The sequence below is a fragment of the Coloeus monedula genome (genome assembly GCF_965178545.1).
Source record: "Coloeus monedula genome assembly, chromosome: 3".
Taxonomy (NCBI): Eukaryota; Metazoa; Chordata; class Aves; order Passeriformes; family Corvidae; genus Coloeus; species Coloeus monedula.
In genome coordinates, this window is record NC_138783.1 from 49,228,219 (window position 1) to 49,249,092 (window position 20,874).

Below are 20,874 nucleotides of genomic sequence, written 5' to 3' on the forward strand. Positions count from 1 at the left end.
CTCGCTCGTCAGGGATGCATGTGCCCGGGGAGGTACCGCGTGTGTCTCCACACATCCGCCCGTGGCACGGTTTTTTCGTGTTCAGCGATTACTCTGTGAACGCTTTTTCGTTCTGCAGTCTTTCGGTAGCATGTGGATCACTCTGGATGTGGAATAAGAACTCAGGAGGCAGTTTAACCATATGTTTATCTGAAAAAGCCGAGCACGTTTCGGTGCGGGAGGGAGGGAGGGCGGGCAGCAGCCCCGCGCTGGGCCGGCCCTGCCCTGACCGCTGGTTAGGTGGCATCCACCCCCCGTGCCTCTCATTTCTATTGCCTTGGGACACAGATCGCCTGCCTTCCTGAAATCTTGCATCTCTTAGCTGCAGCTATAATAAACTGCACTAGTTTAGGCTGGGTTTTTCCCACACTCGCGTTTTTGTGTCGGAAGGACTGAATGATTTGTCAGCAAGACGTAGTTCCCATCCCTTGTCATACACCCATAAAAACGTTTATGTAGAGGTCTCAGAGAAGTCTGACTGTAGAAGAAGCTCTTAGAACAGTGGAGTAATGATGTTGCATGCTGGTTTGTTTTGCAATGTCATCAGCTTTATTTGCTTAGTCTATGTTAGGCTATTTTCAGGAAAGGAATTTGTGTTTGCTCCCACACCATGGAGGTTTGCAGTTCTGCCCAGTACTTACAGGCTGTGCTGTAGAGAGAGAGTTGCTTTCTGACAGGAACGATGTTACTGTTGCATATAACGAAATACATTTTGTGGCCAAAACTGCCAGTTTTTGAGGGAGGGACTGTGATTTAGATATTTGTTGTTATTACCTCAGATAAAAAAATTTAATACTCTGATTTCTTTTTGTGTAAAGAATGCAAATCTAACTAACAAGACTTTTTTCCCCTCACTTTTGTTTCTTTTAATCGTTTCAATATGCCCTTGATGAAGGAAACAAGACTTGTAAGGTGATGTACAAAAAGGTCATTTTAAAGCCTCCTTTTAGCCTTTAAACAAGGAGATATTCTCTTCACTGTAGTGTAATCAGTGTTGTTGCCTTCTTTTTGCAGTTTGTAACTGATTCTAATTCATAAGGTAGTGTTTCACAAGGTACAGCTATCCTCAAAAGCCTTCTTTTACCATAGAATTGTGTAATGGTTTGGGCTGGAAGGAACCTTTAAAGATCATTGAGTTCAACCCCCCTGCTGTGGGCAGGGACACCTTCCACTGGACCAAGTTCTTCTAAGGTCTGTCCAACCTGACCTTGAACATTTCCAGTGATGATACAATCACAGCTTCCTTGAGCAATCTCTCCCAGTGTCTCACTACCCTGATTGTAAAGAACTTTTTCCTTTCATCCAATCAAAATCTGCCTTTTTTAATTTAGAACAACTGCACATTGTACTTTACAGATCCTGGTAAAAGCTCTCTATCTCTTTCTTATAAGCCTTTTTTGAGTAGTGAAAGGCTGCAGTAAGGTCTCCCCAGAGCCTTCTCTTCTCTGGGCTGAACAATCTCAACTCTCACAGCCTTTCTTCATAGGAGAGGCGCTCCAGTCCTGTGATGTCTTTGTCAGAGGCCCACCTCTGGACTTGTTCCAGCAGGTCCACATCATTACACAGTTCCTAGCACTTCACATGGGGTCTCAGCAAAGCAGAGTGGAGGGGCAGAATCCGGATCCCACAGTCTGTGTCTCATGGCTGAAGATAGTATTGGCCCCAATATGGGCCCTTGAGGGACACCACTCGTTACTGGTTTGTGCTTGCTACATTGAGCTGTGGCTCTTTGGATGTGGCCATCCAGCCAGTTTGTTAGCCATTTAACAGTTCAAGTCCATATGTTTCCAATCCTTCATCTTTTCCTTATTTTCTGTCTTCTGCCCTCCTAGGTCATTGAAGGCCAATTTAACTCCCTGGAATAGCAGAAAAACTTGTGCTTTACTAAGTTATCTGCTGTTTTGTGCGTTCATTTAGCTCATGGAAAGTCTGATGAGGGTGTGAGCTGTCAGGGATTGTGGAGGGGAGGGAAATAGAAAAAAGATGCCCCTATTCTGCAGCAGCAAGTTGTTAGATTAACTCATCTACTCAAGGAAGCGTAGCTACAGCATGAGGGTAATTAAGTCACATCCATAGCATATTTTTGCATTACATTTTTCCATATTCAGACTTAAAGATGGAAAGTAGCATTAATTGTTTAGAACATGACCCAGTAAGTTTGAACATGCATTCCTGTGTACTTTCCCATCTGTAATGCAGTTGTTGCATGTGGCTGCAATGAGTTGTTGCAGTGCTTGATGCAGCAGTCTTTTGCTTTGCTGCTTTTCTTGGCAATGTTGATCTGATGCCCAATTTTTGTACATTGTGCAGATATCACCAATAACTTCCTGTAATATTAGAAACTTTGAAGAGTACAAGCAGACCTCTTCGTACCACTCTGTATATCTAGTACTGGCAGACCCATTTTATTTGCTTGTTGTGTTTCCTTTTGAACTAAAAGGATAAATAATTTTTAAAAAACGTTATCATCTTTGTAAGAGCAACAAAAGTCATTATTCCAGTACTGTGGTACTATTGGCTGGGTGATTATAGCTGGGGGAGGTATTGTGCATCTTAGAACATCTTATACATCTCAAGATTTAAGCTTTAAAAAGAACAGCGCAGAAGTAACGAACTGAACATAACCGGAAAAAACCAACTTGCTTTCCTTTTGAGAGAGCTGACAGGGTAAACAGGGCCTTGCAAAGAAATAAGTATGTTTTCTAAAACCAAGGCATGCTTAAAAAGGAGCAACCTGCAGGTTCTTAGTGTTATTAACCTTTTGAGTGTGTGTTGAATTTTTGCGGTGAGAAATTTCTCAGGAGTTTCTGTCATGTGATCTGTTTTTTATTTACTCTGGAGAGCTGAGACTGCATTAGACCAAGGAATTGACTAAAAGTCCCTTGAAAAGTAAAGTTATGTATTTTAGTATGATACATCCTATGATAAAGGTTGTTATCTGTACAACTTGTATAAAACAAGTCAACTTCCTGGCTAGACTAAATACATGATAACAGAGTTGAGTGGCAGTGTGATAGTGCTGTTGCCACTATGTGAAAAGTCAGGGTGCTTGTCTTTCCTTTATACTCACACAAGCTTTTATACCTTGAGCTAATTCATTAATTTTCACCTTGTGTGAGCCCTGGACCTTGCTGTTCCTTGTGCACCCTACCACATTACTTTGAAAGCTTAATGTGCTCTAAGGCACATGGATTGATATTTTTATGTTCTTGCCTTCTATTACAGCCATTAGTTTCATAAGCCAGGGAATACTCTATTTACATGCTGCAGCCTGATAATTCTGAAAAGTGCTGCTGGACACATTGAAAGTGTCATTAGGACATCATCTCATTTTGACCTACTCTTAAGTTGCCATTGAGGTCTGATTTGAAATGAGTGGTTGTGTTTTTCTACTGTGCTTTTTTAATTCATGCTCTGTTGGTTTTTAGCATTCCATGCAGTTCTGTAGGGTTTCTCATTGCCAAATATTGTAAGTAGGTTTAGGTTGAACTAGTATTTATACTGGTCTCAAGAATGCCTGGATAATTTTTTTTTTTTGTGAGGACTTGTTGCTGTACTGTATAAAAGGGTTGAAAGGACATCATGGTGTGGGAGAGAATGTTTTCCATTGAAATATGAAAAGGCAACAGTTATGGCTGAAGGAAAGATACTACATGGATGACTTTGCAATTCAACTTAATGTCCTCATGCATCCTGAAGAGATATATATTTATTTTAGTTGGTTTCAAGCCAACAGGAGCAGGATTTGGTCCCCGTAGTTCTTAATTTAAAGTTTTGAATTCATAGTCTGCACTAGAACAAAAAAAAGTGCTTTCAGTTTAGGAATTACTCTTCTGAATTTCCACAAATTATGCAATCTGCATTGTTGTTCGTATTTTTTTTTCCCAAACTTCAATCTAATTTTTCTTTAATTGTTTTATTCACTTCTTATTTTTCAGGAGTCTTTGAAAAACCCTTAGTGATCATGACATTGTTACAAGTGACATAAGTTAGCCAGTGGCTCAGAATGATGGATACCCAGAAGACTACAAATGGTTTGCAAGTGATTGGAGAAGGGACTGGTATAGGGAAATCGACACTCCACATGGTGGGGTATTTGGGAAAAGTCAGTTGAAACTTGTTTTACATATGTGCAAAGTTCATATTTTTCTCTGTTTTGAGAGATTTCTAATTGGTCTTAATTTAACAAAAAAAAAACCCCCAAAATTATTTTCCACGGAAATCTATAAAAATGGCGAAAGATTATTTTAAGTAAATACGTGCCTGTGTGTTTTTACTGGCACTATTTTTACAACTGTTTGCATTCCTATGAAAATTGATGTGTCTTTCAAAGATCTGAGCTTGTGTTCCCTGGCAATAAGGGTCCTATGGTTCAGTTCAAGTAGAATAAAATGTGCATAATTGTGTTGTTAAAGACACCTTATTTGAATATTTAAATAAAAACATAAATTTATTTAAAACATGCTACCATACAAATATATTAAAAATAATAAAAAAGAAACCAATGTAGTTTGCTTTTTTATATTGTATTATATCTAGAAGTTGAACAATGATTGTGTATCTTGATAAGTATGTCTTACCTTGGGATAATGTATGAAATACATAAATTTATGTTGCTTTATCTTTCTTGGTTTGTTTTTATTTTAGAACTGTAATCCTGTGGAAACACCTGCACATGAGTATTGTCCAGTCTGCAAAGAGAAGGGTCAGATCCAAGGTTTACGGACTTACCGCCTTAATTTTCAGGAGTCCATTTTCCTTTGTGAAAATCCTCAGGTATTACACTAATAAAGAGTTTTACTTGGCCCTGCAGAGGCCTTTACCTTCAGGAATTACACCTCTCTAAGTCCATGATTTTGTTGGTGGTAAGCAGACTGTTGAAATAGGACCCCTCTGAGTGTATGCTGCAGGGTATTTGCTTGCATATAGGGAAAAACAGAACTAACCTGTGTATATGCAGTGTTTAGGCACAGGTAGCTACCCTAAAGGATTAAAGAGAGTAAATTAAAGTTTAATAAAGGAGAGTTCTTCTTATGTAACAAGGGACCACAAGTGGTACTAAATAAATTTTTGTACAAGTCAGAGTAGAAGATGAATATTTGATGATCCATGTAACCAGTGCATGACTCTAGCAGATGTGAGTCTCCCATTTTTTCTTCTTTAAGTCTGGGTAATGCAAATAGATTTATAATTGTAATTACAATGTCTTGCCTTCCTTCCCCTGCCCCCCCCCCCTTTTTTTTTAAATTTTAACCCTAACTGGATTTCTGTGATGCTTAATATTTGAGTTGTGATTTTGCTGCCTCTCCCTTCACTGCTCCATGTATGTGGGGAGGGTATAGCAATCCCAAACAGACTGGTGTCCTTAAATTAGTAGAAACTAGACTAGATATGGGTCTCAGAGTTGCTTTTCCCATTCTTTCCTGCTTTTAACTAATTATAGTATAGTTCTGGAGACTGGTAAATGGAGATTTGTCTATATTCTGGTTGCCACCTGGTCATTGAGCTAGCCTGAAAGATAGCCCGCAAGTTTGGGCACCAGTAGTCTCCTAGGCATGAGATAATAATGTCCAATCTGTATCCTAAAGGAATGGATTTAGCAGAGTAAAGCAAGAGGACTCTCCTTAGCACAGCTATGTTGTTTGCAGAGGTTGGAAGAGCTTACTGGAAAAGTAGTGTTGAATTATCACTACTGATATATTTATTTCCCAGTTGGTTCTAAGACAGTAGTGTCTTGTAACACCCTTCCTCCTGTCATACACATGTTGAATATATGTATTGATTTAATTAAAATATCAGTTTACAGAAGTCCTAAGGCCAGGTTGGATGGGGGTCTAAGCATCCTGGTCTAGTGGAAGGTGTCCCTGCCCATGGCTGGTCTGTAAGGTCCTTTTCAAACCAAGCCATTTTATGATACTATGATTCAACGTTCCATTTTGAAAGTATGTTTTGTACTTTCTTTAGTTCTTGTTCACCTGAAATTTCTTTGAAGATTTCACTGTAACCTTCTTTCTTTCCTTTAGTGTATCTACCCACTTGGTTATAAACCATTAAACAGCATAATTACGTCTACTGGTTCAGAAAATCATCAAGTTCCATCTACTCATAAGAAAAGGAAATTGGGTGAAATCAGTGACTTTTCTGCTGTCAAAGCAGATCCAAAAAAAGCAAGAGCTAACAATGTGCTCGGTGTTGAGCCCACCATTAATGCAGACTCTGTTGTGAAATGCTACCAGAATAGTTTGTGTATTCCCAAGGCAAGCCTACCTGATGTATTACAAAATGACCAGCAAAACCCTGGCAACCATGTGGGGTCCTGCATGCCGAAGGTGGATTTCGAAACAGCCACCAAGACCAACAACTACCAAGAAAGTCCACCAAAGACTTCTAGTCCCAAAACACAACTGTTGCCAAATTCTGAACTTTTATCAACAGCATCTGAAATTTCACTCGAAGAGGATAAAGGTTCCACTAATGACAGAGATTTGTGTCTTCAGTGGAGAAACATACATAATCTTTGTTGGTTAGATTGTATTTTGTCAGCACTGGTACACTTAGAAACATTAAAATTTGCTCTAGCAGAAGAATATAACAATGGAAAATATTTACTCCAGAAACTCTTAACAAAATACAATCAAGCATCTGTTCTTCTGAATACCTGTAAAAGGAGCAAAGTAAAAGGTGAGTAAACATAGCTGCTGTTTTCTCATAGTCAGACTGATCTGCTACAAATACGTGGAATTTAGTACAGCACGCTTATAAATGCCTCCACTGTATCTCAAGATCACAAAAGATACAACTATTACCATGAATTAGCAGAATAGTGTGCTTTATCTAGCAAAATCCTGGTAACATCCAAAATTGTTTTTCTTGGGGCAAACATGCTGTCTTTGAACACCAAGCATCTCTTGAATTTTTTTGGTCACAACCAACATAAAGATTTTATGAATTATTTATTCAGTTCACCCTTGCTTTGTTTCCTTCCCCTGTGTTGCCTAACATTTTGGGATACTGTTCTAATCTTAATCTTAATCTGTTGTGTTTTATATCCTTGCGTAAATGGGAGTTGCCTTGTCACATCAAAAATAGTAAAGCTGGTGATGCCTTCGGTTTTAACTTTTACATTTTTCAGATTCTGTACTGCTTGGTGTGTGGCTTAAGTTTCTTGTAGCCTGTTAATTTCTGCTCTCTCATGCTAGGCAGACATAACAAAGCCTCTCCGGCCCTGTTTTCCAAGGACACCAAGACTGTCCTAGGCTCAAAAGTATAAACCAAAGAGCTGCTATGGGGGGGTAAGCTGTGGGGAAAACTGAAGCTTTAATTGGAGAATTAACCCTGCTATGCAAATGAACCAAACCTATGACACAGTGAAGAACTCTTGACCTGGGGTCCATCTTGGGGTCCATTTTAAGAATAGCTTCAGGCTCCCCAGGGGGTACCTTTGAAGGCCTTTCAAATAAATACCTACTTTATTCCCTTGCTCCTGTCTAGTCTCTGTTTCTGGGAGGCCTCTTAAGGCATCACTGGGAACATACATTCTTTTCTGGCTCCAGCTGTGCTCATTGAAGGAATGCTTCCCCTGAGGTTTGGAAGCTGCTGTAGATGACAGCACTTCCTAACCTGTTTTAGTCAGAAGTAGTCAAACACATTAACCTGGATCATATGGTCTGGAAAGGGTTAGTGAGTACTCAGTAGCCCTTAACAGGGGATTAACAGGTCAGCTCAGTTTAACAGATTGGAGGACTGTAGCCTCCAAGCTCAGGGCTGTGATGGGCAGCTGGGGGAAACCTTCGAGGCAGCACAGCTGCACTCAGAGGAGGACATGTCACTGTATTCTACTGGTGTGGCCTTTAGTCATTTTCTGTTCTGTGGATTCTGTTTAAGACTCTTAAACTAAGATCATGGGGTTTTTATTTCTCTTGAACTGGACCACTGGTGTCATAAGTCTAAACTTCTATGACATCATCTGTTACAGAAGTAATAAAGCTTTCTGGTTAGCCAGTACCTCTCATGAATTTCAATGGACATTCTGTTGGACTCTATGTGTTTGAATATAATCCACAGTCACAGAACAGGTAACTTGAAGAATGTCCTATCTTTCCTGGGAAAAATAATGTGTATCAAAAGTGGTTTAGTCCATGTTATAAAGTGGGGAGAAAACTCAAAAATATTCTGAACTAGTTCATGTACTGTGCTTGCCAGAAAGTCAGGCTGCTTGAGTTTAGGTGTTCAGCTGTTACTGGGAAGCTCTCTGCTAGAAGCTGTCTGAGGTGTTTTTCTCTGCTGGGCAGTGTTTGCAAAAGAGCTCTGATGAGCAGTAACCCTTAAATGGGAATGTTAAGTGTTGGTATACAGTGTTGTTTGAAAGAATTTAAACCTTTCCATTTCAATTGCTGCAAAACAAATCAGTTTATTTGGGTAACAGTAGAAAGGGAACTGGATAAAGAGTGTTGTTGTGGAGAATAGGTGTAGAATTTATTCTGCTCCTCTGTGATTTTACAGTGTTTTTTGCATACAGCTGTTTTTAAAAACAAAAGCAATTTACCTGCAAGAAGCTTCTTTTTTTTCTGTACACAGAGTTTATATGTTATAAACAGTTTCAACAGCTAGTCTAAATATTTCCTTTAACTTCTGCAGGTTATGATCATGATTGTGTACTAGAAATTATGTTCTTGCTTGTACTTAAGGAATGTGCTTGTGTTGAAACAACATGCAGAATGAAAATACATACTAAGATATATAAAGTAAAAAATGTTTTTCAATTTAAAATTACTATTTTAAAGGCTCACTTAGGAAATTGGTATTTAATCTGAAACAATACTTTTAAATCTTTTATTATTTGAATTGTATAGCATTAGAAAGCATGTAAGTGAATTTTTGTGCTTTTGATCTTAGTGTTTAGGTTTTAAAGTTTTCTTTTAATCTCTGAATCTGCAGGATTTCTAATGTGTGGTCTCACTATACTTAAAAATTGTTACTATGTAGCTGTTGGTGCATGCTCTTAGTTGTAATTTAAGTCATATCAAGTAGATTTTAGTCAGCAGACTGCAGTAAAATGCGAGTAACTTGTGTAAATTCTTCTCTAATTTTCAAATCAATTAATACCAAGAATTGGCTGTTCTAGCAACAAGTCTTAGGCAAGTATGGGTCAATATGAAAAACATTGGTTTGCAGAGAGGGAGTGCATGCTAGGGGTACATGTGTGTGAAAGGGTGTGGGGGCTGTTACACATGACTACATGAAGACATATGTATTTTTTTCTTTAGATGTTCTTCCGAAAGCAGAATCTCTTCTCAATGAAATCAGAAACGTAATATTTACACAACTTCAGCCTCAGCTTAGGTGTGAATTGGGTAAGTAATTAGTGCAGCATCTCAGTAATTACTGTCAGGAGACCCTAGATGTAAAGCCTTTTATGTCATACATAAAAGTATGTGTATATGTATGCATACAAGAAAGTTTGGAAATACATTTGTTTCTTTTGGTGACTTGCACATACTTTACAGTATGATTGGCTGGTTTGTCCTTTGCCCATTTTGACTTTTTAGAGAGCAGGTAATCTTTGTAATTTTGCTATAGTCATGAAATTGTCACTGATAACAACCTAATAACATGGATCAGTTCCTTTGGTGTGAGAATTAGAAATAGAGCCTTGAAATAATAACTGAAATTTAAATCATAGTAATAAGCTTGTCTTCTTCCTTTTTGAGTTACTGAAAGGTGATTTCAAATATTTAATGACCATTTTTTTTGCCCCATCTTTGAAGGTAATATGGAGAATCCAGTGTTTGCACTTCCGCTACTCTTACAACTGGATCAACAAGCTGAGAAACTATTCTTGCATTCATTTTCATGGAAGTTTGAATGTGTATGTTGTGGCCACAAATACCAGGACCGGTGAGATTTTTATATAAGTAGCTGTTCCACCTTACCTTTTAAAGTCTGTATATAATAGTTGGTTTTCTTCAGATTTCCAGGGTTTATACAGTTTAGGCTTGTAGTTGAAGTTTTACGTGATCTGCTTCTTCAGTTGCAAATAGTTTACTGCTATTCCATGTCTTAAGAAACCACGTTATCAATGAATTAAGAAAGAAACAATAAGTAATAGTGTGTGTCTCTGGCCACACTCACTCTGATATTTTGCTGAGAATATACAAATTGTTGTGGTTCTAAAGAATATATGCCTAGTACACTTCTGCTATTGAGGAATACCTGGAATATTCATTTGGGTTACAAAGAATCAGAGATTCTCTAACATAGTTTATCTATTTTAAAATAGTATTACTGGGGAGTAATTTCTTGAGAATTGAGTTCTGTGTAACTGCAGGTACAAGCTAGTAATTTAGGCTCCTTTTAGTCAGAAGGAAAAGAGAGACACCTTCAGAAGACAGCTAATTTTATTTGAAAAACATCTGTTTCTTTCCACTATCTTAGGTTTATATAATAAAATTCTAGATCCCCAGGTGAAATGAGATTAATGCTATCTGTTACTCTTGAAAGTTAATATGTAGCCCTGGTTAATAGGATGTCTTGAAAAGCCTTTGTTACCTTCTGTGCTTTTTTAATAGTTGAAAAATGTAGTTTCAGTTGAATATAGAGGAAGTCCTTTCTGTGGCTAATGAATGAATAAACTATGTTACTTCACTTTAATATCCCATACATTGTATTTTCATACAATGTAACCTCTCTGTAATTTCTGCTATGAATGTACTGGTTTTTAAAAACAAGGCCTCGTGTAACATGGATTCCCAGGTAATTTGTTGCTGCTTTCTTCTCGAGATTCTGTATTAGCTAGTAAATTATGCAGATCCTGGTACAAGCTCTGTTGTATGTTGGAAAGGAAACAGAGATAACATTAAGAGGGAGAAAAAGCAAATAATGTGTAACTGAAGGCTGCAGGGCTGCTGAGAACATATTGTGACTGATACTGTTTGGCAGAACTGAATTCAGGGCTAACTTGGATGTGATGCTGTCACAGTGAATTCCACACAAATGGCATGAACATGAATAGAATTTGGGGTTTGCCATAATGTTTTTATAACTTTTATTCTCCTGGTAAAGTATGTATATTTATTGTTTTCTGATCACCACCTCAGCTTACTCCTTTTTCGTGTGTGTGTGTGTGTCCAGATTGAAGAAAACATTAACAACATTCACAAATATAATCGCTGATTGGCATCCACTTAACGCTATTCATATTGGACCATGTAATAACTGTTGTGATACATCTCAAAGACAGCAGATGATCTTGGAAAAGTAAGTTCGATTATGTGAACTTGAAAGTAACATACATAAAGTTCTGAGACTTCATTTGTTGAACTTATGACTTTTGAAAACAAACTATTACTCTGTTTGCAGAGATTCTAAACCTTAAACTCTGATCAATACTCATTATTAAACATTTCAGATCATTCTTAAAAGCTGAAATGGCAAATAGTGTTTACTAAACAGGAAACAGAGCAGTGTTTAACATGCTGACCAGCACATGTGTTTGAATTAGGTCATAAATACTTAACTATCAAGTAGTAAATACAGACAACTGATATCCAGTGTCAGCCTTTTCACAGCCCCTGCTGTGGATGAAAGTTGTTTGATCATCTGTTTACTTATCTGACTTGGGAACCATGTCCCTTGCTACTGTGTTTATGGCACAGGGGTGTTTTTTTTCAGCTTTTCCCCACTCCCCGAATCCCTTACTTGGTGGTCTTTTTTTTCCCCTATCTATAATGAAAGGGAATGTCCAGTTGGGATATTCTTTTCCCTTTGCACTTACTGTGCAATTTGAAGAGTCCTCTGAGAAAGTAGAATAGTAAGGGCAGAACCACATACTCTTAGAGATGCCTTACTTTTTCATTAAGCACTTTTGCCACTGTGTTATTGTAATAAACTGGTTCTTTTCTGTTTCTTTGTCAGAGTACCCTCAATATTAATGTTCCATTTTGTGGAAGGCTTGCCACATAACAACCTGGAGAAATACTTGTTTCAGTTTGAGAAGGACACCTACCAAATAACATCTATTGTTCAATACCAAACAGATAAGAAGCACTTCATAAGCTGGTCTTTGAATCCTGATGGTAAGAATCACAGAATGGGTCAGGTTGGAAGGGACCACAGGGGGTCATCTGGTCCAACTTGCCTGCTCAAGCAGGGCCATCCCAGAGCACATGGCACAGGATGGCATCCAGAATATTTCCTGTGAGGGAAATTCTGCAGCCTCTCTGGGCAGCCTGTTCCAGTACACAGTCACTGCACAGTAAAGAAGTTCTTGTTCATGTTCAGGTGCAACTTCCTGTGCATCAGTTTCTGCCCATTGCCTCTTGTCCTATTGCTCAGCACCACCAAAAAGAGCCTGGTCCGTCCTCTGACACCTCCTGTCAGATGCTTGCAGACACTGATGAGGTCCCCTCTCAGTTGCCTTTTCTCAAGGCTGAACAGGCCTAGCTCTCTCAGCCTTTCCTCATAAAAGAGAGAGATAAGATAAAGTTTATGGTTCTTATCTACCATAATATTTCATGAGTCTACATGAAATACTGTTTTATGGGTTACTGCAATAGTCTCAACCGTTGATATATAATAACAAAGATTTCTTTTGTCTGCATTCTAAACTTCATACTAAAATGTTGTGAATAATTGGGGGAACTTGTTTCTCATGGTGAAGGTTTTGGCTTGGTTTAACTGATTTGTTCAGCAGTGTGCTGTCCTGCAGTGGATTCACTGGAAAAAGTAATTTAGCTATAGAGTTTTTCCCTTCATAACTTCGTAAAAGTTAAAAAAGCAGTCTGACTGTGACTGTGGAGCAAATAGTGTTTATTTTTAAACCAGTGATTCATCCATTCTTGGCTGGAAGCGAGGTAACCTATGGTACTATGAGCAATTAATGAAGTTATTTTTTGTTTCTGAACTTTATGGCACCTCAGGGGTGGGAGGAACAAATCCATGTTAGAAACATTACTAATAGTAAGGTGCTTGTACCATTTGAAAGATCCATAATCAGAGAAGGTGAAAAGGTGATATTTTGATATTCATGCCTCTGTGGAGAGAATGGAGTGCAGTTTTATGAAGTGTTGTGACAATATGAAAATTGTCTAAGTCATACTGCCAGAGACGAAAAAGAAATGGGAAGAGGAAGCAGCTGGGAAATGCCTAGTTAAGAACCTCCTATGTGTCATATATATACTGTTTTCAAATTCTTAAAGCTGTAAAATATTCTTTCATGATCTGTGAACAGTTTGAAGGTGATGAGACAAGAGTATTAAAATGAGCAGTTTCTTTTTGGCTACTGTGCTTCCCACCCAGGCAATGAAAACGTCTACAGAGAAACTTGAGAGGTGGTTCTTACCTCAGACCTGTGAGGGTATTTTCAGACAAGATGTGTCAGCCGATAAAACCCTCAGCTAGCTTTGTTTTATGGTTGACCTACTCTGACCTGTAATAATATTGCTGCAAGTTCTTCTTGTGTTTGATCTTTTTACAGTGGAAGTCTCCCAGTTTTCTCTGGAGGAAAAAACCCTCCATCTTCTGCTTGTCAGGGGAATGGGTTAATAAAAATACTTGACAAGTGTGAGGATAGTGACTTAAATTTTAAAAGTCTCTGAGTCTCTGCACTGATTGCTATTTTTCAGGAACTTGGCTTGAATGTGATGATTTAAAGGGTCCATATTGCAGGAGACATAAAAGATTTGAAGTTCCTCCTTCAGAGATTCATATTGTTATCTGGGAAAAGAAAGCATCCCATGTGCCAGAAGAACTGAATTCACAGTTCCAGAGTAAAAATAGTGAAGATTTTCCTCTTAATAATGTACAGTCAAATTCCACAGTGTTGCACTGTGGTTTTGATAACACTGTAGGCAAAACACCTGCAGAACACCACAAAGAGGATTCTGTGAGGACTCCAGAGAAGAAACAGCAGCGAGTAGCTGAGGATGAAAGTATTGTTCATCATGGTTTAGAAAATCTGGGAGATGATGATCTTATTACATTGATGCTTGAAGAAGTTCTAATTGACTCGGAAGATAAATCGCTGCTGAACGGACAGATGGTGGGAAATAACCTTGTTGATGGATGGGGCACACCACAACAGCAGGAACCAGCTTTTTCACTTAGCACTCCATATCCAGGAGAGTTTGCTGGAACTAGTCTAGCTATGCACAATAAATCCATGTTGTATGAAAATTCCAGTATTTGCTTACCTCTAGAAGAGTTGAACCCAGTAAATATTACTCCTCCTGTGCCCAAAAAACATGACCCTGATTCATCTGACTCATCGCCTTCTCAAACAAATGACAGAACTAATTTAGCTAACAGAGAACATGGATTGAATTCAGAACTACTGCTAAACAAAAAGCTGCTAGCAGTAGAAAATAATATACGAAAATCACCTGATTTGAAAGATGCAAGCAAAACTGTAGTTAATTCTCAAGTTGGCAGTCCTTCTGGTGCCAATAATTCGGTTCAGCCTTCACACAAAGACAAGAAAGGAGGATTTGTAGGAAGCTGGGTAAAAAAATTATTGAACAAGAATACTTCTTTTATGCCTTCAAGTGCCTCAGCTCTCAAGAATGAGAGAAGTTGCAAAACTCCCTCAGTGCAAAAAACAAGTGAAGTACGGCTGCCAATTAAGGGCGCAAGTAACTTTGGTGGATTTCAAAGCAGAAGTACAAAGAAAACAGTTGAGACGCTGAAGTTACTAGCTCCTCAGAGTAATAATACTCATCCTTTACCAAATTTCAAAGGATTTTCTCAAAGCACTTGTCTTCCAACAGCAAATCATACCGCTATTGCAGGTCCAACATGGAATAAGTTGGGAAGTACGCTGGGTACCTCAGGTAAAGTGACTCAGTTCCCTTCACCTGGCTATAACTCTGGGACAGCAGAAGAGTCAGAGAGTGACAAAACAAAAAAACTTCGCCTAAAATTGTTAAAAAAACTTAATGCTAAAAAGAAGAAATTGGCTTCACTGGATAGATTAGCAGTGGAACAGATGAAAGAGGAAAAACCTGTGAGTGGAGACATAAGCACCCCATTGCAAACTGAATCTCAAAATGACAGTGAGTTATTGCAGAGCTTTTTAAGGGAGCTGCAGTATCAGATTGATGTCACAGGTAATGAATCTAAATTTAATGCAAAGCCTGTGCCAGGGTGCACTGACCATCATAACACTGATGAAATACTGGCGGAATTACTGTCCCCTACTTCAACTGTCGCTTCCTTGAAGACTCCAAAGAGCGAAGATGAGTGTATGTACATGGAAATGGTGGACAGCTGCGTGGCAGCGACCGTGTCCGATGAGAACACCAGTGTGCCACAGGCAGCAGTGACAAGTGAGGACCACAATTACTACAGTCCTGTAAAGGACACTAATATGGAGCTTGATGCAATAAACAAACACAGTGTGAAAAAACTTCCTTTTGAAAGTCCTACAAGAGATGATATCCTCGAAGACCTGTTCTCCATTTCAGCACCAAGCTCAATGGCAGGTGACATAGATTTACCTCATTTTGATGAAACTCTGTTTGAAACTTGATAAATACTCAGTTTCTTGGGTTTAAGTATTTTTTCAGTATTATGTATATTTTGAACAAAGCACTACTAAATTATATAACTAGTTTAATTGCACACTGGCTGTACTTGAACAATTTACATTTGAGGTATTTTTTTTTCTTAACATTTTATTGTAACAAGCAAATCAGGGTTTAATGAATTTTATTTTTATGAGAAGCAGTTATTTTAGCTGTCGGATACGATGATGATTCTTAATTAAAAGCTCCTATGAGTCTTAATTTTGCTGCTTTTGATATGAAAAACATCCATACTCTAGTGAGTTTGAGAAATAATTAAGTTCTGTAATCTTGATGATGTAATGGTGTAAGAAATACTATTTATGTAGTAGTGATTTATTTTATGGGATCACTCAACTCCTGAAGTTATTTTGTCCAACATTTAAAAAAAATTTTTTAGGTACCTTCTGTAATTAGGGAATTTTGCATCCTCTGATAAGAAGATCATTTGTAACATTATAAACTTGAGGCTGGCATTCTGTTAGGTTGCTGTTCAACTCCTTACAGAATTACTATTCTACAAGCTCATGTTGATGTATACACCCCTTGGATCCAAAAAAATGATGGAAACATGGTAGAAAATGTCCTATTTAAAGTTACAGCATGTACTGAGTCTTCATCCTGGGCAACTGTGAATATAACTTGGCAGAATATTCTTCTGAGCCAGGTTATTTTTTTAAAGTAGAATTAGTAAGATTCAGTCCGGAGTTTGCATCACTATCAGATGTACCTTGCAGATGAGCTGCAAAATAATTTAATGAAACAAAGGTTTCTAAGAATTAATTTAACTGTAAGTTAATGCCTATTACTGTTGTCACTGAGTTTTTCATGACTCAAGCAGCGCACCCCCATCCGTATGTAAGATGCCAAGGAGAGACAAGGTCAGTAGGAAGAAAGTAATGGAAAAATGTGGCAAGACAGCAGTGAGTAAGCAGAGGGATTCACACCTTGATGTTTCAGGATTTGTATAGCCTTCATTTTGCTAGATGGGAGTCTTTTTTAAATGCATAGACACAAAGCTGAGGGTATTATATGCCAAGTTAGATTAGCTGTACATTTTTCTTGTTCTTGGAAATAAGGATTTTATCAGCAAGTCTTTATACCGGGCATTTTTAGAGGTGTTCTGCATTTTTTCATCGTTTTAGATCCCAAGTTCAAAACATTAAATGCTCAGTCTTATTTTTCCAGTTCATGCAGTTGAACATAATGCTATTACAAGGTATGGCTACAGATTTTAATGGTTTTGGATTGTTTGAACTAGGTTTAAAAAGTGTTTGAAAAACTATCACTGGCCCTGAACTCACGGTGTCAACTTATTTCTGCTGCAGTTGGGTACATTGTTACCAAACTGGTACTTCAGGCAGTGAATAGTTTCATTCTTGAAATGTTAGTTTTTGTGAAGAACTTGAGCTGTTTTTTTGTTTCAAATACTGTAATTGGTAATGTTACAATAGAAAACAAATGAATGGATTCTGAATGTTAAGGGCTGGCATACTGCTGGTGAAATGTTTGCCCGTTTGTGAATTCCCTAATTAAAACAAAAAAAAAAAGCTGACCGCAATGAGAGTTTGACTTATCCATGAATGGGTTGCAGTGACCTGCAGCTGTGACATGGGAGCTCCTTCACCACTGGCTCGGGACACAACACAGACCCAGGGGGTGAGTAAAGCAGCGAGCCCAGGGTTGGTGATGCAGAATGCACAAGGCAGCAGGAGGAAGAGACCCTGCTCTAGAAGATGAGGAGGTCCTGATGGTGAGGTTTATAATGGGGTTCATAGCAGAGGAGGGAGGTTGTGGGGGTACACCTGCTGTGCAGATACACCTAGAGAGAAGGAGGGACCTCTGGTCACCACTGGCACTCCCTCCACAAACTGAAGTTGGGAGTCCTTGGTCAGCAGCTGCGTGGGATTCAGTGTGGATACAGGTGTATATATAGAATCTAAGAGCAAACAAATAGCAGTTGAGAGTAAAGTAGGTATGAAAATAAATCTGTTGGTGCTGCATGTTCCTGGCTGCCTTTTTTTTCTGAAACGGAAAACTGAAGATGATGCAGTATAGATTTGTTTCCATAAATGTTTTACTGCCTCCGATCCTGTGGGAATTCAGCTGAGGTTGAATAAAAACCTCATGACTAAAGAAACTGGTTGAAATTTGAAACATTACTGGATGCTTTGTATTAAGACTAGTTTTAAAATGCAGTTTATTATTTGCCATAAAGAGAGCACAAAGCATTGTAGTAGTTTTCTGTCATTGGAAGTACACCAGGTGGGCATATAGCAAGTACAGGTAGTGATCAGAAGCTGGCACTGTATTATGGAGGTTTTATCAGTGTTCTAGTATAAATTTCCCAAAGTCTAATGGCTTCAAGCACTGCCATCTTCACCACTAAACCATATCCCCAAATGCCACATCTACGTATTTTGAACACTTCCAGGGATGGTGACTCCACCACTTCCCTGGGCAGTCTCTTCCAGTAGCTAACCACCCTTTCAGAGAGGAGATTTTTTCCTAACACCCAATCTAATCTCACATGGTAGAACTTGAGACCATTTCCTCTCATCCTGTTCCTTACTACCTAGGTAAAAAGGCCTGCCCCCACCTGGCTACACCATTTTTTCAAGTAGTTGTAGAGAGCAATAAGCTCTCTGAGCCTCCTTTTCTCCAGGCTAAACAACCCCAGCTCCCTCAGTTGCTGCTCATCAGACTTGTGTTCTGGACTTCTCCCCAGCTCTGTTGCCCTTCTCTGGACACGTTCCAGCACCTCCATGTCCTTGTAGTGAGGGGCCCAGAACTGAACACTGAATTTGAGGTGTGGCCTTACCAGTGCCAAAGACAGGGGACTGTCACTGCCCTGGTCCTGCTGGTCACACCATTGCCGATACAGGCCAGGATGCCAATGGCCTTCTTGGCCCCCTGCGCACAGCTGGATCACGTTCAGCTGCCATTGACCAGCACTCCCAGGTCCTTTTCTGCCAGGCAGCTTTCCAGCCACTGCCCCCAGTCTGTAGTACTGCATGAGGTTGTTGTGACCCAAGAGCAGGACCAAGTGCTTGGTCTTGGTGAACCTCACAAAATTGGCCTCAGCCCTTCAGTCCAGCCTTTCCGGATCCCTCTGCAGAGCCTTGTTAGTCTGTGTCTTGTGATTTGGGAAAGGCGTAATTGTGGCACTCAGAGTTTGGAATCAGCTCTGCAGAGACAGCACTGTGATTCAGATCTTACTACTTGATGATATATTCAAACACCTCTTAGAGTAAAGGGTGAAAAAAAGGGCTGCCTTCTTGCATCCTGCCTACAATAAACCAACACATCTGCAAAGAAGTTGCCTGGATGGATTTCTAGCTGCATACCTGCTAGAGCACTGCTCTAGAAATTTACTGTGGTGCTGATTACAAATCTGATTTTGATCTTAATGTTTTTAATGGCTGGCTATTGCCATTTATTCTTCCATCACTGTTTTTTGCTTTAAATAATTATTCTCTTCCTGACAATATATCAGGGGGAGCCATTGTGTCTTGTCTGTGTTCCTTTTGCAAAGCTAAACAGTTGCTCTTGATGTGAGCCCCTTCATGCTCAGAGCAAGGCACGTTACCTTTCGAGCAGCTTATGCTGGAAAGTGTGTGCTGTGCTTTATTTAAAGTCCACCAGGATTCAGCCTTGGAGTGGAAGAACTTCCAGTCCAAGATCTAAGACAGTGTGCAGACAGAGCAAGAGAGAAAAGAAGGTGAGTGGGATAACAAGGTTGATGGAGTTTGAGGCATGCTTAGTTTTACACTGTGCACAAACACGGTGTAGTTGTTTGCGAGGGAGATGCTGAAGCTGCACAGCCCAGGACAGCACGGTGGAGACTTCGGGCTCACAAAGGAGAGGAGATGCTGGGAAAGGAGTGTAAGTAGGGGCCGGGTGTCTCCAGCGTGTATTTCCGAGAAAGAGGCCGAAGAAACCCTCAGGAGCTGCTTCTCCCCGGACCTGGGTCTATATTACTCTTCTTATGTAAGTTAGTATCTAAGTGTCGTTTTTGCCCCAAGTTTTCTGATGATGTTCAGACCGTTTCGGCTGATGCTCGTTTCCCCTCCTCTTGGCGATCTTTCCGGGGAAAAACGCGTTTGCCGAGGGGCTCGTGCACGGGAACGACGCTGAGCTTCAGCACAGGCCCCGCCCCAGCCCTGCCCCTGCTGCTTCCTCCCGGCCCCGCGGCAGCCCAGGAGACTGCTCGCCCTCCTCCACTCCCGAGGAAGGCGGGATGTGCCCCCCAGGCGGCCGCTGGCGCGTTCTAAAGGAGGAACCAGGAACGACGTCCGCAGTGACACGGGAAGGGGGGAAAATATAAGAGTGTTTCCGCCCGGTTTCGAACCGGGGACCTTTCGCGTGTTAGGCGAACGTGATAACCACTACACTACGGAAACCTCCATGCTCCAGTTTTTACCGGCAGTCCCCCTTGACCAATGGCACGGAGCACCCGCGGCCTCGCCGCGAGCACGCGGCTGTGGGTGGAACGCCTGTGGGCGCAGCAGGACGAGCCAGGCCCCGGAGCCAAAAGCTGGTCTCGCGCTCTTCCTGCTCGTATAAAGGCGGCGCGGGCCGGTTACAGCCGCCGCCGCTGGCAGGAGGGAAGGAAAAGGCACCGCGCGTCACAAAACAGTTGCGCTCCGTCCCTGGGTGGGCTCGAACCACCAACCTTTCGGTTAACAGCCGAACGCGCTAACCGATTGCGCCACAGAGACGCGCTGAGTTGCCCTTTTGCCGAGTTACGCCTGATTCCCGCGCTGACTGGGGCGGATTTGTGTTCCTTTGTGTTCCTGCTGCTGCCCGCTCCTTCCAGGGGCTGCGGGTGCGCGGGTTGAGGTTTTTCATCACCAGCTTTGGTGCCTGTTTGCTTTTTTAATCTGAAGAACGGTCCTTCCTTTACTTTTCTTTGTGTTTTCTCTGTGTTTTCTCTGTTGTTTTGTTTTCTCTGTGGCCTTTTTTGTTTGTTTTCCTGAGGGATTGGGAAAGAGTGGACAAGCAGAAAAATATAGTGTTTGAAGTTCTGCCTTTTGGTGGGACAGTTGCAGATAGGAGCCTGAAAGCTGCTCTCTGAGACAGCCCAGCTGGCAAGAGGAAGCTCTGAGAGTGCCTGCCAAGGATGAGGAAGGCAAAAATTAGCATTGCCCTATTATTAACATGGCCAAAGGATCCAACATCTTTCCTCCTGATAATTAGAGTTCCAAAAGGACTAGTTGTGACCAGAGACTTAACAGGAGACAAAATTTACCACACTGTGACCTCTGATTCAAAGACC

General features: G+C 40.2%; 1 protein-coding gene across 2 annotated transcripts; it reads left to right on the forward strand.

Moving 5' to 3' along the window:
* The first annotated feature begins 827 nt into the window (after nucleotides 1-827).
* USPL1 (ubiquitin specific peptidase like 1) lies at nucleotides 828-17,548 on the forward strand. Of its 2 annotated transcripts, none has more exons than XM_082279403.1 (8): nucleotides 828-4,144; nucleotides 4,687-4,815; nucleotides 6,063-6,720; nucleotides 9,306-9,392; nucleotides 9,807-9,936; nucleotides 11,170-11,295; nucleotides 11,953-12,113; nucleotides 13,662-17,548. In XM_082279403.1, the coding sequence occupies exons 1-8, from the start codon at nucleotides 4,046-4,048 to the stop codon at nucleotides 15,560-15,562; spliced, it is 3,291 nt and encodes a 1,096-aa protein (XP_082135529.1). In that variant the 5' UTR covers nucleotides 828-4,045; the 3' UTR covers nucleotides 15,563-17,548. The 2 variants fall into 2 exon arrangements, with proteins under 2 accessions (XP_082135529.1, XP_082135528.1); XM_082279402.1 differs by having other exon boundaries at nucleotides 4,034-4,073.
* Nucleotides 17,549-20,874: the final 3,326 nt, after the last annotated feature.